At 44.2% G+C, this 17722-nt stretch overlaps 1 protein-coding gene across 2 annotated transcripts in view; it reads right to left on the bottom strand.

Annotated features, from left to right (window-relative positions):
- Positions 1-835: 835 nt before the first annotated feature.
- Positions 836-17722, bottom strand: part of GRID1 (glutamate ionotropic receptor delta type subunit 1) — a 660264-nt gene continuing 643377 nt past the window's right edge. Inside the window, exon 16 of one of the 2 annotated variants that reach the window (XM_082424198.1) lies at positions 836-4971. In XM_082424198.1, coding sequence (XP_082280324.1) covers positions 4543-4971 — 429 coding nt within the window. In that variant the 3' untranslated portion in view covers positions 836-4542. The remainder of the gene's footprint in view (positions 4972-17722) is intronic. The other variant, XM_082424199.1, reaches the window with a different exon arrangement.

Raw genomic sequence — 17722 nt, 5'->3', positions numbered from 1 at the left:
TCACCCTGGTGCTCCCTCTTCCAGATCCTGGCCATTGACCATTGCAAATTTCTGTAGCAAGAGTTTTCTTCTTGCTGTGGAGAGACCCTCTCCTTTCTCTGGAGCTCAGCACCCAATATCAAGTTCAGAGGTGAAAATGAAAGCTAGAGGGAGGGTCTGATATCATTGACAATTGTCCCTTCCTCCCTTATAGGAGGTATTAGCTTACCTGATTTATCTGGAACGTGTGCACTTCTCTCATAAATAATCCCTCTGACTATATACCAATGGGAGGGAAAAAAAGACAGTAATTAAAGTTATTGGCACAGGAAATTGTTACCTATCTGAAGTTTCCTGGTATGAAGGGTAAGAGTAATAAGGATCAAGCATAATTTCATTTATTAAAAGCAACTAATGGTATGAAATAAAATAATATTTTAGATGTAAAACATGTCACATTAGGAACAGAAATTCTGTCTCTTTTATTGTGCTCATAACCAGGGAAGGTCAGTTAAAATATTTTGAAATTTTATCTAATCTTGTGTTGCCAAAGCTAGGAGAGCAAAACAAAGCTTTTGTTAAGACATAGATGCTAATTCATGAGCGCTCACCTGTGGGAGTGAAAGGTGAGTTTTTCTAGACAGTTTCCTGCAATGAAGGCAGAGGCCCGTGTGTAAGTAACCCCTTAGTCTTGGAAGCATATTGTCACACAGAGACCCAGGTTCTCCATGGGACCTTGCCCATCCCTATGATGATAAAATGAGAAGGCATAGACCAGAGGAACGGAATATTCCTTCCATGTGATCATGTGGTCAGTGGTCAGTGGTCTTTTCTTCCTTTGTGTGTCAGTGGTCAGTGGTCTTTTCTTCCTTTATGTGTCCTTTGTCTTCTTTCAGCACTTGAAAAGACAAGATTAAATATGGAATTCATTTCACCTTGGCAAGATTTAGAAGGATCTAGAATTTAGGAACTGGGCAGTTTTTTCTTAAGAAAATAGAACCCTTTGGGATTCCTGTCTAGATCCGTCTGTCTGTCCAGATGACCTGGGAATGCCTAAGGGTTCTCTGCCTCCCCCCTCCCAGCCTTTGGAGCCTGCACCCAACATTGGAGAAGCCTCTCATTGGTGGGGGGATAGAAGGGCAAGGGCCAGACAGGCTCCTTTCAGTGCCTAAGAGTTGAAAACTTGATCATGAAGACCAAATTCCTCAGGTCAGTCCTCTTTGGCCCAAGTCTGGCAGTGGAGCTGTTTCTCCTGCAAAGGCCTAAAAGTCAGAGGGGAACCTTGTGATGCAAAAGATAGGTCTGGAGAGCATATGAATCTGGAGGTCCAGGGCCCAGGCTGGTGATCCTGGGGCCATAGAGATGACTGGGCACATGGATGTTCACTGGAAAATGGTACCCACAGACCCTCTGAGGGCCAAATATTGAGAAGCCAAGCTGTGGGCCCTCAAAGAATGACAGACCCTTAGCCCGAAGGCCAAAGCACAAGGAAGCAACTTCTCCAAGGTCAGAGTGGATGTAGAAATGAGAGAAGAAACAAAGGCACCCAACTCTTAAAAGGATGTTCATTCCACAAGGCCATGGGAACACTTCCCTATGGAGTGTGGCCCAATTTTCTCCAAGGAGTTTCCCAAGAAATCACATATCACAGGAAGCTGTTAGGTTAACCAAAGATTAAGATGACTTCTCAGCCTGCTCTCACATTGCTCCCCAGTCGGTGTGAGGGTACTCTGTATACACACTGGGTGAGGAGTGCATGCCTCCACCCCTAGGCGTGTCTGAGTCCCACTTGGCCAACGAAGTTTCACTCACAACAGTCCACGCCAATGGGACAGAATCCAGCTGCTGCCCAGGAACAAGCAGATAGCATTCCTTCCCCCACAGAAGAAGAGGATAGGGAGCAAAGTCAAGTTTTATTATTAAACAACTTTAATCCAAATGCTGATTATTATTTGCAGTGTCTGAAGGCACAAAATATACCTAAAATGTATGGAATAGTCTAAACAGAGTTATAAATCCAAAGAGCAAAGCGTGAAAAAAAGATACATTCTGAGCTGACACAGAAATCTGAGTTGGGAAGAATTTTTTGCTAGATAATTTGCTTGGATATCAATCATTTCCCCTCATGCCAAGGATAGGAAATTTTAAAAAATAACATAAACATGGCGAAGAATAACACCATGAGGTGTTAATATTTTTTTATCAGCAAAATACCTTTCCCTCAAAGATCCACTTGCTCTCATCCTCTCTCTCTCTCTCTCTCTCTCTCTCTCACACACACACACACACACACACACACACACAATCTCTCACCTCTCCCTGACACCCATTCAAAGCAAACTGTCCAAGAAGATACCCATGGTATACCCCAGAAGACAGGTCATTTCAGGGAGAAAAACAAAAACAAAAAATGAAAAAAAACAGACTTGGGTGTGAGATAAGGCAGTGAGACCAGAATTTGATTAAAAAAATAGAGAAATATATATGACAACTTGACCATCCAGGGCAGGACCCCTCAAAGTGCTGATGGAAAGAAAATGAACCCCGTCCTCCCTCAGGGTAACCATTGCCCACCTAAGCTTCACCATGTGCGTGCACCCAGGTCTGGGCTCTACACGCTGTGATTGGAGAAGCGTCAGTGGATCTCCTTGGTAGCATGAATATCAGGCCATTCTCAGAATCCACAGATAAATAACATAATTATAAACACTGTCCTCCCCAGAGTGTTTTTAGCTGACTGTGTGATGCAGCCGCTCCTTACTGCTCAATCATGCCACGCGGGACTTTGGGAAAGAAATCAATCCCAAGCTAGTTATCACCCTCATAAATACATCTCTGGAGTAACTCCATAGTGCTATAGGAGAGGCAATCAATAGGACTCTGTATTTCTCCACGACCACAGATCCGAGCTCTTAGCCCCCTGATTACTGCTGGGAGAGGGAGCCCCACCCTTTTTGGTGCCAGAGGTAGGCACCACATTCTGGCAGGTTAGGAAAGCAGAATCACCTTCGTCTTCAGAAGAAGAGCTTGAAGGTACAGCTCACAGTACTCGAATTACTCTGCCCCTAGTGTTTTGCTTTGTTTTTGTTTTTTCCCTCTCTGGTTCTCTAGTTTAATTGCCCCAAAAAGGGCAATGGAGGGAGGCAGGGCTGTCAGGTTGTCTTCGGCTTAAGAAACAGAGTTTCCTAGCAGGTTCACCAGCTCAAGGATAGGCCTGAGGATCTCAGAAACTATATGATGCCATCAGCCAGGAGGGCCCCTGCTATGGGCCACATCACAGCTTGAGGGTTTCTGGTCTGGAGAAGGTGGCAAAGCAGGGTATGAGGGCTCATGCTGGGTTCCGGCCCTGTTTGGCAGACTGCCTGCAGTGTTTAAGACCCAGAGACATTCTTTTACTTTTGGGGCTACTTCCCTGGGGCCTGGGAATTACTTGTCTCCACATCACACACAGTTACGCTGTTCTTTCTCTCAGAGCCGAGGCTTCCTCTTACCTGAACCAACATGATCCCTTTGATCTACTCTGGGCACTCCCATCACCTACAGCACTGGTCTGCTCACCTGGCGTACCTCCCTCCACTCCTCCAACAGGATCCTTTTACCTGAAACCACGGGTCTCACATCCAAGGGAATGTTCTCCCCCTACCTGGCTTCTCATCCCCCCCACCTCACCTGGTCCACACATCACACCTCCCATCTCCCTATCCCCACAGACAAGGCCAAGCCCACCTCTGCCCAGTCTCCAGAGGAAATGATGGGACCTACCCTCCTTCTCCCAGATTCCATCACTTGTTGATTCTTCCAACTAGGAAAAGAAAGTAAAAAACAAGGCCAACAGGATAACCCTAGAGCATGTCGGCCTCAGGGCCCTCAGAGTCGGTTGCATTGGCCTGGGTGCTTCTCCTGGGTCCACAGCACACCGTGACATGCAGTGGGGTGACCAACAGGACTGTCCTGTGTCCCGGGAGCCTCCTCAGTCCCAGGCTGACTGGCACAGTTGATCACCCTACAGCACAGGGACCCAGGGGTCGGACCAGCACTGACTTGAGGCTCACCTTTTATCTACCCGAGAGGACTAAGGGGAACCGAGGGCCAGGAGCGGAGGAACATGGCAGGAAACCATGGGACAGGGCAGCAAGCAGCAATTGGGGCTCCTCTAAAGGGACCGGCTGCTTACCTTCCGCTCTCCGCCAGCAGGGGGCGTCCTTATCTGATCGCCCCTCCTGCCCTCGCCCTCAGAAAGGCCCAGGAACAGGGGGCTTCTTTGGCACTTCAGAATGATCACAAGTAATTTGCCTTTTTATTCATATAGAACAAAATTTACAAAGTCATTCATACAGTTTTTGTGGTTTTTTTTTTTTTACTGACTTCGAAAATTGGGAATATTCAAAATACACTTTTACCCCACTCCATTCTGTCATTATTTACACATATATACAAGAAAAATGAAAGAGTCTCTGTGTGTGTGTGTGTGCACGTGTGCGTGTGGTTTATGTTGTTTTCTGGTATTAAAAAGCTCTGCTGGTCGGGTGGGTGGATGGGTGGGCAGGAGGGCAGGCGGTGCGATCAGATGGAGGTGCCGTGGGAGGTGTCCAAGGCCTCCGGAAGGACGCCTCCAGGCACGGGCTGGAAGGACATGGGGATGGGGGTCTTCACGGGGCTCTGGCGGAACAGCCCCCCGTTGGGCGACCTGTGTTTGCACTGCATGGAGGGCATGGTGGCCGAACTGCTCAGTGGCAGAGGCAGGTTGCTGCTGGGCCCTGACGAGAGTGTCCGGCTGGTGCCGTGGCTGCTTTGCTCCGGCAAGAAGGTGCTGACCGAGAGCTGCGTGTTCTGATACTCCCGCGCCGGCTCCAAGGCCTGGCTGGGAGCCAGGCCCCCCATCTCCAGGGCCGAGAGCTCAATGGACGCTGGGGAAATCTGCTTGTGAGCAATGTCTTCATCCATTAGACTGTTCATACGCCGATGGACCTGCTCCAGATTCACTTCTTTGTCCTGCAGGGAGAGCACAGGAGGGTCAGGCCAAGCCCTAACAGGAGCCCCAACTGGCTTTCTGAAAACTCTGGGAGGCTGGAGACCCCAGGCCTGTTCAGCCTGCTGGGCAGTGGGTGAGCATGCCTCCATTTCTCCCACCTCCCCTCAACTGCATGGCCAGCCCTGCTACCTGGGGTACCAGTAGCCTGGGACACTGCCCCCAGGTAGCAAAGACCCAGCAAGCAGGACTTGGCAGCATCTGCCACCCGCCCCCACCCCCCCGCCCGCGCTCTGCTTAGAACGACTGTCACACCCAGAGGCAAGCCTTGGGAGAAGATGCTTTGAACAACTGGCAGAAACAGCAGCAGGAGTCCCATGGGAATAAACGGGAATGGTCCTTGAGCTCCTAACGTGCCCCATGGATTTGCCATTTAGTGCTCATAATGCTCAAAAGACCTGGTGGGATCAACCCCACCTTAGGCAAAAGGAGGCTTGGGTTCAGGAAGGTCGATGGCCTCCCAGATTCATAACCTCAGTGAGTGGCACAGGCAGCACAGGAAGCCTGGAGCATTCAAAATCTCCAGAGATGCCAGGGAGGGGGCATGTCCCCGTCTGGAGTCTCACGGGGCTGGGGTCCTGGATGAGGATGGGGGGTGGGATGGTGAGGGAAGAGACTTCCCAGGGGTCAGCTGACTTTTCCGCTATCATGAGGGTTTGAGGCTGCCAAGATAGGTGACCCTCACACACCTGACTCTTTCTCCATATGGTGAACGGCATCAAGGAAATTGTTTTGTTTGTTCAATTATCTATTTGCTTAAGAAAAGAAGCAGAACAAATATCACTGATATTTTGTCTACAGTGTCAGAATAAATCAAAGAGGCCAAACTACTTGAAAGCTCCTTAAAGAAAAAGACCATGTAATCTACTTCCTCAGTTTCTCCCCAGTGACCTGGGGTACAAAACCAGGTGTCCATGGAAGAGCCATGCTAGCCCTTCAATGAGGTGTTAGAAGTTGCAGACCTATTTTCAGGAGTATTAGTGCGGATGTGCCAGGCAAGGTTATTCCCACTGCCTTTGCTTCCCTGTTGTCAAACTGCATGAGCAATACCAAGTCAAAGCTCTGCTCCAAGACACAGCATCACAGGCTGTCTAATGTCAACATCCATATAGCAGAGAGAGAAACCTGTCCCCTGCCCACCTTGTAGGGTTGTTAGAAATATCACAAAATGTAAAAGCCCTGAATGTACTTTCAAAAGAAAAAAGAAGGAGACACACAAATCCAAGGGCCATTCCAGTGGCTGCTTTGGGCTCCTCTGAGGCTAGTGGGAGAGGATATTCCCCAGGAAGAGGCAACCCTCAATAACTGGCGTGAGCTCCCCTCTCATAGGAGAGTACATGGGGTTGGTTAAGTTTCATCCCATTAAGTCTCATCCCAGCCTTTCTCAGCAAGGAAGCTGTCTCTGCAGTCCACTCCATGCTCCCAATGCACCCTGGCATGGAGAAGGCAGGACCACTGCTCTCTCCACAACTTTGTTGAGTTCATGACTAGCATACAGGACTTCGCTTCTGGCGGGACACCTGCTATCTTCCCCAGAACCTTTCCCAGAACAAGAAGACTGACAACACCCATACAACAATGAGGAACTCATTCAAGGCCAAGAGGAAACATGAGGATAAGAAATCCAACTGGTTTGAGGGTGGAAGGCACTATGGGAAGTGGGTCATGTCATAATGGAAGCCACATCAGAAATCGTTGACATGGCCCCATGGGCAGAGCCAAGTTTCCAGTGATCCGAAGCCCCAGCTCAGCAGAGCTCAGCTCACCGTTGCTGGGAGACTAGCTCCAAGTTAGGGACACCTCTGGGTGGCAAGTACGACGGGTGAAATTAGGGGAAGTGGCTAGAGAGTACCAGGCCTTTACTTAGACTAAACATGGTGCATACAATGTCTTTCACTGGCTCCTTCAACAGTTTGTAAAATGTTTAGCAAACTAAATCCAAGTTCTCTTCTTAATTATGTTACAGCATGGTTGATCCAGCTCTGTGCAACCTTGCTCTTTTCCCTGTATCATTTATATGCTTTGTTTCTATTCTTGAATATTAAACTATTTTTAATAGTTGTTAAACTGTTATATTAGGCACTGGCTGTTTTACTGCTATCAAGCATCTATTCTACCTTCCCAAGAAGACCATGATTCATTTTCCTTGGGGGAATCACTTTTTCCCCACTGGATGACAGTTTGGCAGTGCCCTGCCTACCTGTAGCCAAAAGGCAGGACCATGACCCAGGTAAGGACAAGAGAACTGGATCTGAATCCTGAACAAAGAGATAAAGAGATAGAAGGTGGTTGATGGTCCATCCATGACAGCGGTAGTGCTTCAAGAAACTTTCTACTCTGGGACCACCTCCTCGATTTTGCCTCCCAGCCCTCCAAACAAGCCTTGACTTCTGCCAGCATGCTTCTCCAGCCTTCTCATGGCTGCTGTGAGCTCCTGATAAGCTTCTGATGCACTGTTTCATGTGTGTCAGCCAAAGTCAATGCCACAGCTGTGTTGGTAAATATTTGTATCTGTGGGCTATTTTCATTTCAAAATACATGAAGGGCAGAAGACAGGTACCAGAAAGACTGGAAGCTGGAGAAATTGAAGGAGAATTTCAGACACTTTTGGAGCTTAATAATATAAACTTCCCTTCTCTCTGCATCCAGCCAAGCTCGAAGAATGGACAAGCCAAGGGCTGGCAGAGCCTTTAGCCTAAAGAAAAACTGATGACCCAGTGAGTGGTCCTGGGATCACTGGAAGAACTAGTTAGTTGCATAATCTTGCCTTTTTCTCCTTTCTATTTTCTTTTCAGGGCTGTAAGAATCCTTTTGAGGACAGAAATAAGTAGTTTAAGAGTAGACTAATTTGGAGTGGGAGGTGAGTGTCTTGGTCCCAGCTGTGTTCACTCTGGATTCTAGCAGTTAAAGGAGAGGGCTTGGCCCCCTTTTTCATAGTCAATGGAACACTTGGCCAGGACAAGTGTTCAGATGCTCCCCATGTTTTTGGGGTTGACAGGTACAGAATGAGAACTTCCTGCCAAAGAAGGCCAGAGGGAGACAGAGAGTTGAGAGTGGGAGCAAAGTGAAAGGAGCCCTCTTACCTAATGCCAGGGAAACAGACATAAGGAAAGCATTGTGGGAAGACCAACCAACCAAAATCTTCTGGAGAAATGGGAGCAAAAGAGGTCACCCTTTTGATGAAATCCTTCACCAGTGAAGGACAAGGGAGAGGAGGTTTGGGGGCAGTATTATAAAAGTGATAGGGCACAGGCATAATTATATAATAATCTAGCATAATTATCACAGTTCTGAGGGGTTGACCAGGTAATATCAAAGCATCTAGAATAAAGACCATCCCAGAGTGTGGATGTGGAGACAATCCGATACCCTAGAGTGAGGATTTTTGGAGGCAAGAACTTGAATAAATAGCATTTTTGTGTTTTTTGTGTTTTTTTTAACATCTTTTCTTCCACTTATTATTAGCAGTTGACATGAGGTGGAGAAGAAGGAGGATGAAATTTGGAGCCAAAGCTTGAGATTTGAGTCTGGCTTCTGCTAAGACACACAATCTATCTGGGCCTCCATTCTCTCCCCTATAACATGGCAGTTGTACTAAAATCTGCTTCCTAGGAGCCAGGTAAAGATCAGGGAAGATGGTGAATATAAAAGCAAATGTTGTGATAATTGTACAAATATTTAACAATGTTAATAATATTTGCTGCTATTCATAAGATTGAAAAATATTTCCCAAATCTTGCATACCCGACTCCTGAGGCCTTTCTAAGATGGGTTTCTTTTTTAATTTTTATTGTATCATTCCCTATGTCATTTTTAAAAAAATTTATTGTAATTTTTTATACAGCAGGTTCTTATTAGATAACTATTTTATACATATTAGTGTATATATGTCAATCCCAATCTCCCAATTCATCACACCACCACCCCACCTCCACTTACCTCCCTTGGTGTCCATACGTTTGTTCTCTACATCCGTGTCTCTATTTCTGCCTTGCAAACCAGTTCATTGGTACCATTTTTCTAGATTCCACATATATGAGTTAATATACGATATTTGTTTTTCTCTTTCTGACTTACTTCACTCTGTATGACAGTCTCTAGGCCCATCCACGTCTCTACAAACGACCCAATTTCGTTCCTTTTTAGGCTGAGTAATATTCCATCGTATATGTGTACCACATCTTCTTTATCTATTCGTCTGTCAATGGACATTTAGGTTGCTTCCATGTCCTGGCTATTGTAAATAGAGCTGCAATGAACATTTTGGTGCATAACTCTTTTTGAATTATGGTTTTCTCAGGGTATATGCCCAGTAGTGGGATTGCTGGGTCATATGGTAATTCTATTTTTAGTTTTTTAAGGAATCTCCATACTGTTCCCCATAGTGGCTGTATCAATATACATTCCCACCAACAGTGCAGGAGGGTTCCCTTTTCTCCACACCCTCTCCAGCATTTGTTGTTTGTAGATTTTCTGATGACGCCCATTCTAACTGGTGTGAGGTGATACCTCATTGTAGTTTTGATTTGCATTTCTCTAATAATTAGTGATGTTGAGCAGCTTTTCATGTGCCTCTTGGGCATCTGTATGTCTTCTTTGGAGAAATGTCTATTTAGGTCTTCTGCCCATTTTTGGATTGGGTTGTTTTTTTAATATTGAGCTGCATGAGCTGTTTATGTATTTTGGAGATTAATCGTTTGTCCATGGATTTGTTTGCAAATATTTTTTCCCATTCTGAGGGTTGTCTTTTCCTCTTGTTTGTAGTTTCCTTTGCTTTGCAAAAGCTTTTAAGTTTCATTATGTCCCATTTGTTTATTTTTGTTTTTATTTCCATTACTCTAGGAAGTGGATCAAAAAAGATCTTGCTGTGATTTATGTCAAAGAGTGTTCTTCTTATGTTTTACTCTAAGAGTTTTATAGTGTCCGGTCTTACATTTAGGTCTCTAATCCATTTTGACTTTATTTTTGTGTATGGTGTTAGGGACTGTTCTAATTTCATTCTTTTACATGTAGCTGTCCAGTTTTCCCAGCACCACTTATTGAAGATGCTGTCTTTTCTCCATTGTATATCCTTGCCTCCTTTGTCATAGATGAGTTGACCATAGGTGCGTGGGTTTATCTCTGGGCTTTCTATCCTGTTCCATTGATCTATATTTCTGTTTTTGTGCCAGTACCATATTGTCTTGATTACTGTAGCTTTGTAGTATAGTCTGAAGTCAGGGAGTCTGATTCCTCCAGCCCCGTTTTTTTCCCTCAAGACTGCTTTGGCTATTGGGGTCTTTTGTGTCTCCATACAAATTTTAAGATTTTTTGTTCTAGTTCAGCAAAAAATGCCATTGGTAATTTGATAGGGATTGCATCGTATAGTCATTTTCACAATATTAATTCTTCCAATCCAAGAACAAGATGTATCTCTCCATCTGTTGGTATCATCTTAAATTTCTTTCAACAGTGTCTTGTAGTTTTCTGCATACAGGTCTTTTGTCTCCCAAGGTAGGTTTATTCCTAGGTATTTTATTCTTTTTGTTGCAATGGTAAATGGGAGTGTTTACTTCATTTCTCTTTCAGATTTTTCATCATTAGTGTATAGGAATGCAAGAGATTTCTGTGCATTAATTTTGTATCCTGCAACTTTATGAAATTCATTGATTAGCTCTAGTAGTTTTCTGGTGGCATCTTTAGGATTCTCTATGTATAGTATCACGTCATCTGCAAACAGTGACAGTTTTACTTCTTCTTTTCCAATTTGTATTCCTTTTATTTCTTTTTCTTCTCTGATTGCCATGGCTAGGACTTCCAAAACTATGTTTAATAACAGTGGTGAGAGTGGACATCTTTGTCTTGTTCCTGATCTTAGAGGAAATGCTTTCAGTTTTTCACCATTGAGAATGATGTTTGATGTGGGTTTGTCGTCTATGGCCTTTATTATGTTGAGGTAGAGTCCCTCTATGCCCACACTCTGGAGAGTTTTTATCATAAATGGGTGTTGAATTTTGTCAAAAGCTTTTTCTGCATCTATTGAGATGATCATATAGTTTTTACTCTTCAATTTGTTCATGTGGTGTATCACATTGATTGATTTGTGAATATTGAAGAATCCTTGCATCCCTGGGATAAATCCCACTTGATCAGGGTGTATAATCCTTTTAATTATATGATGGTGGCCTCATAGAATGAGTTTGGGAGTGTTCCTTCCCCTGCAAGTTTTTGGAAGAGTTTGAGAAGGATGGGTGTTAGCTCTTCTCTAAATGTTTGATAGAATTCACCTGTGACACCGTCTGGTCCTGGACTTTTGTTTGCTGGAAACTTTTTATCACAGTTTCAATTTCATTACTTGTGATTGGTCTGTTCATATTTTCTATTTCTTCCTGGTTCAGTCTTGGAAGGTTATACCTTTCTAAGCATTTGTCCATTTCTTCCAGGTTGTCCATTTTATTGGCATAGAGTTGCTTGTAGTAGTCTCCTAGGATGCTTTGTATTTCTGTGGTGTCCATTGTAATTTCTCCTTTTTCATTTCTAATTTTATTGATTTGAGTCCTCTCTCTCTCTTTCTTGATGAGTCTGGCTAAAGGTTTATCAATTTTGTTTATCTTCTCAAAGAACCAGCTATTAGTTTTATTGATTTTTACTATTGTTTTGTTTCTATTTCATTTATTTCTGCTCTGATCTTTATGATTTCTTCCCTTCTACTAACTTTGGGTTTTGTTTGTTCTTCTTTCTCTAGCTCCTTTAGCTGTAAGGTTAGATTGTTTATTTGAGATTTTTCTCGTTCCTTGAGGTAGGCTCGTATTGCTATAAATTTTCCTCTTAGAACTGCTTTTGTGGCATCCCATAGGTTTTGGATCATTGTGTTTTCATTGTTATTTGTCTCTAGGTATTTTTTGATTTCCTCTTTGATTTCTTCAGTGACCTCTTGGTTATTTAGTAACGTATCGTTTAGCCTCCATGTTTTTGTGTTTTTTACGTTTTCTTCCCTGTAATTGATTTCTAATCTCACAGAGTTGTGGTCAGAAAAGATGCCTGATATGATTTCAATTTTCTTAAATTTACCAAGGCTTGATTTGTGACCCAAGATGTGAATCCTGGAGAATGCTCCATGTGCACTTGAGAAGAAAGTGTAATCTGCTGTTTTTGGATGGAATGTCCTATAAATATCAATTAAATCTATCTGGTCTATTGTGTCATTTAAAGCTTGTGTTAGCTTATTAATTTTCTGTCTGGATGTTCTGTCCACTGATGTAAGTAAGGTGTTAGAGTCCCCCACAATTACTGTGTTACTGCCAATTTCCTCTTTTATAGATGTTAGCATTTGCCTTATGTATTGAGGTGCTCCTATTTTGGGTGCATATTTATTTAAACTGTTATATCTTCTTCTTGGATTGATCCCTTGATCGTAATGGAGTGTCCTTTCTTGTCTCTTATAACATTCTTTATCTTAAAGTCTATTTTATCTGATATGAGTATTGCTACTCCAGCTTTCTTTTGATTTCCATTTGTATGGAATATCTTTTTCCATCCCTGCACTTTCAGTCTGTATGTGTCCCTAGGTCTGAAGTGGGTCTCTTGTAGACAGCCTATAGACGGGTCTTGTTTTTGTATCCATTCAACAAGCCTGTGTCATTTGGTTGGAGCATTTATTCCATTCACACTTAAGGTGATTATCGATATGCATGTTCCTATTACCATTTTCTAATTGTTTTGGGTTTGTTTTTGTAGGTCCTTTTCTTCTCCTGTGTTTCCCACTTAGAGAAGTTCCTTTAGCATTTGTTGTAGAGCTGGTTTGGTGGTGTTGAATTCTCTTAGCTTTTGCTTGTCTGTAAAGCTTTTGATTTATCCATCGAATCTGAATGAGATCCTTGCCAGGTAGAGTAATCTTGGTTGTAGGTTCTTTCCTTTCATCACTTTAAATATATTGTGCCACTCCCTTCTGTATTGTAGCGTTTCTGCTGAGAAATCAGCTGTTAACCTTATGGGAGTTCCCATGTATGTTATTTGTCATTTTTCCCTTCTTGCTTTTAATAATTTTTCTTTGTCTTTAATTATTGTCAATTTGATTACTTGATTTGATTACTTCATGGACTTGGGTGGCTATTTCCTTTCCCATGTTAGGGAAGTTTTCGACTATAATCTCTTCAAATATTTTCTCAGGTCCTTTCTCTCTCTCTTCTCCTTCTGGGACTCCTATAATGAGAATGTTGGTGCACTTAATGTTGTCCCAGAGGTCTCTTAGAGTGTCTGCATTTCTTTTCATTGTTTTTTCTTTATTCTGTTCCATGGCAGTGAATTCCACCATTCTGTTTTCCAGGTCCCTTCTCTGTCCTTCTGCCTTAGTTATTCTGCTATTGATTCCTTCTAGTGTATTTTTCATTTCAGTTATTGTATTGTTCATCTCTGTTTGTTTGTTCTTTAATTCTTCTAGGTCTTTGTTAAATATTTCTTGCATCTTCTCAATCTTTGCCTCAATTATTTTTCCGAGGTCCTGGATCATCTTCACTATCATTATTCTGAATTCTTTTTCTGGAAGGTTGCCTATCGCCACTTCATTTAGTTGTTTTTTGGGGGTTTCACCTTGTTCCTTCATCTGGTACATAGTCCTCTGCCTTTTCATTTTGTCTGTCTTTTTGTGAATGTGGTTTTCGTTCCACAGGCTGCAGGATTGTAGTTCTTCTTGCTTCTGCTGTCTGCCCTCTGGTGGATGAGGCTATCTAAGAGGCTTGTGCAAGCTTCCTGATGGGATGAACTGGGGATGGGTAGAGCTGGGTGTTGCTCTGGTGGGCAGAGCTCAGTAAAACTTTAATCTGCTTGTCTGCTAATGGGTGGGGCTGGGTTCCCTCCCTGTTGGTTGTTTGGCCAGAGGCAACCTAGCACTGGAGCCTACCCAGCTCTTTGGTGTGGTTAATGGTGTACTCCAGGAGGGCTCACGCTAAGGAGTACTTCCCAGAACTTCCACTGCCAGTGTCCTTGTCCCCGTGGTGAGCCACAGCCATCCCCCACCTCTTCAGGAGACCCTCCAACACTAGCAGATAGGTCTGGTTCAGTCTCCTGTGGGGTCACTGCTCCTTCCCCTGAGTCCTGATGCACACACTACTTTGTGTGTGCCCTCCAAGAGTGGTGTCTCTGTTTCCCCTAGTACTGTTGAATTCCTGCCATGAAATCCTTCTAGCCGTCAAAGTCTGATTCTCTGGGAATTCCTACGCCTGTTGCTGGACCCCCAGCTTGGGAAGCCTGACGTGGGGCTCAGAACCTTCACTCCAGTGGGTGGACTTCTGTCCAGTTTGTGAGTCACCCACCCAGTGGTTATGGGATTTGATTTTATTGTGATTGTGCCCCTCATACTGTGTCACTGCAGCTTCTCCTTTGTCTTTGGATGTGGGGTATCTTTTTTGGTGAGTTCCAGTGTCTTCCTGTCAATGATTGTCCAGCAGTTAGTTGTGATTCCGGTGTTCTCGCAAGAGGGAGTGAGAGCACGTCCTTCTACTCTGCCATCTTGAACCAATCTAAGATGGCTTTCTTAAGTGCAGTCTTTTCCTGAGACGGCTACCTGCTCTCCTCCGCCTGGAAGGCCTCTCTCTGATCTTTTCCTCCAATAAACAGCATTTTTAAATCCATATTTTTTTCTTGCCTCCAATTAAGGACAAATTAATTAGTTCCAAGAAGGTCTGCAAAGCTGTGCAGTGGGTCTCAATTCATTAGCCTGTAACCTCTCCTCATCGGGACACAGAGAAAATGTCCATACCCACTGAACAAACTTTCCAAGGAGACCTTCCTACTCCAAATGGCAGTCAAGAAACCCATCCTCTCAACACCAGTGGGACCTCATTCTATTCAAAATCTATTACTGCTGGTCGATCCAACACAAAATCAAACCTGGGAAGAAGAGGGTGCCATCATGAGCTTCCTACATTGGTTGTTTAACTGCACAAGAAAATGAGTAGAACTAAGCCAAATACCTCCTTATCCTCTCTGAAAAACACATGCAGCCCATTTCTGAGTCTCCCAATATGTCCCATTAGGTGTCTGTTCAGGGGGCCAGAGCTGAAGTGCAGAGGATTGGAACAAACCACCTTCTTTGGAAACTCTGGAAACACTGTCTTCTTGGATCAGATTGAGCACACATCGAGTCATTTCTGGTGGCCCCCTATCCAAGGAAATAGGAGGCAGACATAATCCACCTGCTCAAGGAAAGAGGCAGGAGTGATTTGAATAATTATCTATATTTTAGACAAAATGGGGCATTCTATTATGTTATGCAAATTCAAATAATGGACTTTTTTATGTGCACTACATCAGTTTACATCCTCATTATATCGAGGTTTCAGTGTTCAACCAGGTAATGACAGCTGTGGAAAGAGACTTGGAAGATTGCTGCTGCATTCATTAATTTACTGTAAGTAACTGACCTAGTTAAACAGCCCTGAATATGACATAAAATTCATTGGTGGCATTTATCCATGAATCCGGCTGAATTCCAGTTCTGTGTTTCTTACCTCATATCATACATGACAACCTATGCACCAACAAAGGTTACTGGAGACCCTCTCCCAGCTATTGTCTTGCAGAGGAATAAAGTTCTGTAACTGAGCCTCTGTTCACCAACATGGAAATAAAACACTGTACTGGAAAACGGTAATTAACTAAACTATCATCTATGCAACAGCCAGTTCCAGGTGGGACTGATTACAACTGACTTTGTTTGGAGTCCAATGGCTCCTACTTTAAGTTAGGCAGGAACAAAATGGAATGAGGGACTTCTCACCTGATGTGGATGGTTGTAGGAGGTGATCTTCTATTACTGCAGACCAACCAGGTAGTAAATAAGACCCAACTGGCTGGGAGACAACCATCAACGTGATCTTCTAAAGTGTTGCTCCAAAGAATTGCTCCAACCCAAAGAGCTGGGCTGGGGATCTGAGAGTAACAGCCGGGTATGAGCAAAGAAGCTGAACTTTAAGCCAATGAAGTGGTCTCAGGGGACGAGATGGGTAGTATTTCAGAACATTAGAGAAAGAGTTCTGATGAGCTTATTTGCAGATTTTGTAGGGGCAGACAAGGAAAAGAGGGAGCTAACAGACACCTCCCATCATACGTGGTAGCAGCAGGTACACACGGGGTGGAGAGACTTGCTCACGGTTACACAATTCTATGGTAAGTGGAGCACCAGGATGACAGCCCTTGTCTACCCAGTTCCAAAACCTGAGCTCTTTTCCACTCATTTTCCCCTTGGCATGATGGTGTAGACCACTGGTTTTCATCCTTGACAGGATATCAGAAGCACATGGGGAGCTTCTAGAAATTACAGTTGTCCAGATCTGCTTAATATGACCCTTTGGGGAATGGAGCCCAAGCATCTGTATTTCTAAAAAGCTCCAGAATGAATCACCTCTGATGTGCAGCCAGAACTGAAAGCCATTGATTCAGCTGCAATAGTTCCACAACAATTTAACATTAATAATATTTTCTTTATAGGATCCTAGACTGGTTCATTCATTCGATAAACACTTTCGAGCTTCTACTACCAGAGGAGCTAATGTTCTTCATGAAGCATCCATCTTGGTCCCTGGCACACAGAAGGTGCTCAATAGTTTGTATTCATCACCCCTTAATGAGAGGTCCCACCGTTCCAGAAACTGAGCAAAGTGATAGGAATGCAGAGGTGGAGAAGAGCCAACAGACTCAAAGCAGAGATAGGCAGGTAAACCATTAGTGGCAATTTGGAATCCCACCCAACACTCAATCCTGCGTGTTTACACAGGGAGGTAAGAAGGCCCGTGGAGATGGGCAAGGGAGGTTTTACAGAGCGGGGTGACGTCTGAGCTGGTTTTGAGATACACACTGGTGTATGATAAGTGTTCAGTGCCTTCTTACTGAAAGGCCCTGAGTGAAGGGCTGAAACACACACTCACTGTCTTTACCCTCGTGCCCAGGGATTTGATATCAGCAGTGTAGCCACTGGGCCAGGATCAGTTTTCAGCAGAAGCTCTGAACCCCTCTGGGTTAGGACTAACCCCTCTGGGGTTCAGAGGATGTAAATGCCTAGCTAGGAGCCAGGATCCTGGTTCAGGGAAAGGATCACTGGTCTACACTCTTCATCCACAAACCATCTGGAAAGGCTAAGTAGGAACCCCTGCTCCTGCACACTCCTGATGTAAGGCCCAGTGGCAGACACATCATTCCTATCCCAGTTCTGCCCTTGCTATTTCTGAGTCCTGTTTCTCCAGGGATAGGGATACCTTCCTCAAATGTTGTTGAAGAGAATCAGGAGAGTTAAGAAGATAACAAGGGAACATGAGAATCATGTGGGGGCCTTGGAAAAAACAAAAAAAGACTCAGGTTCAGCTCTGAATCCATGGGGTGGGGCCTGGGAATCCGTATTTCTAACAGTGCTGCAGAGCCAGATTCCAGGCCTGGTTTGGGAAGGCTTCTTAATCTCTCCCCATCTGAGAAGCAACAACAGTGGTGGTGGTGATGACTATGACAATGACAATGACCAGACCAGCTGCCACGTTGTGAGCTGGCCTATGGAGAGGCCCATGTGCAAAGATGTCAGTGATGGCCTCTGGCCAACAGCCAGTGAGGACATGAGGTCTTCAGCCCAATGGCCCATAAGGAACTGAATCCTGACCACAAAAACAACCATGTGAGTGAGCTTGGAAGTGGATCTGTCCCCAGTATAGCCTTCAGATGAGATCCCAGCCCTGGTCAATAACTTGATTA

The sequence above is a fragment of the Balaenoptera physalus genome (assembly GCF_965194825.1).
Source record: "Balaenoptera physalus genome assembly, chromosome: 14".
Lineage (NCBI taxonomy): Eukaryota > Metazoa > Chordata > Mammalia > Artiodactyla > Balaenopteridae > Balaenoptera > Balaenoptera physalus.
This window is presented reverse-complemented; position numbering and strand designations above follow the sequence as displayed.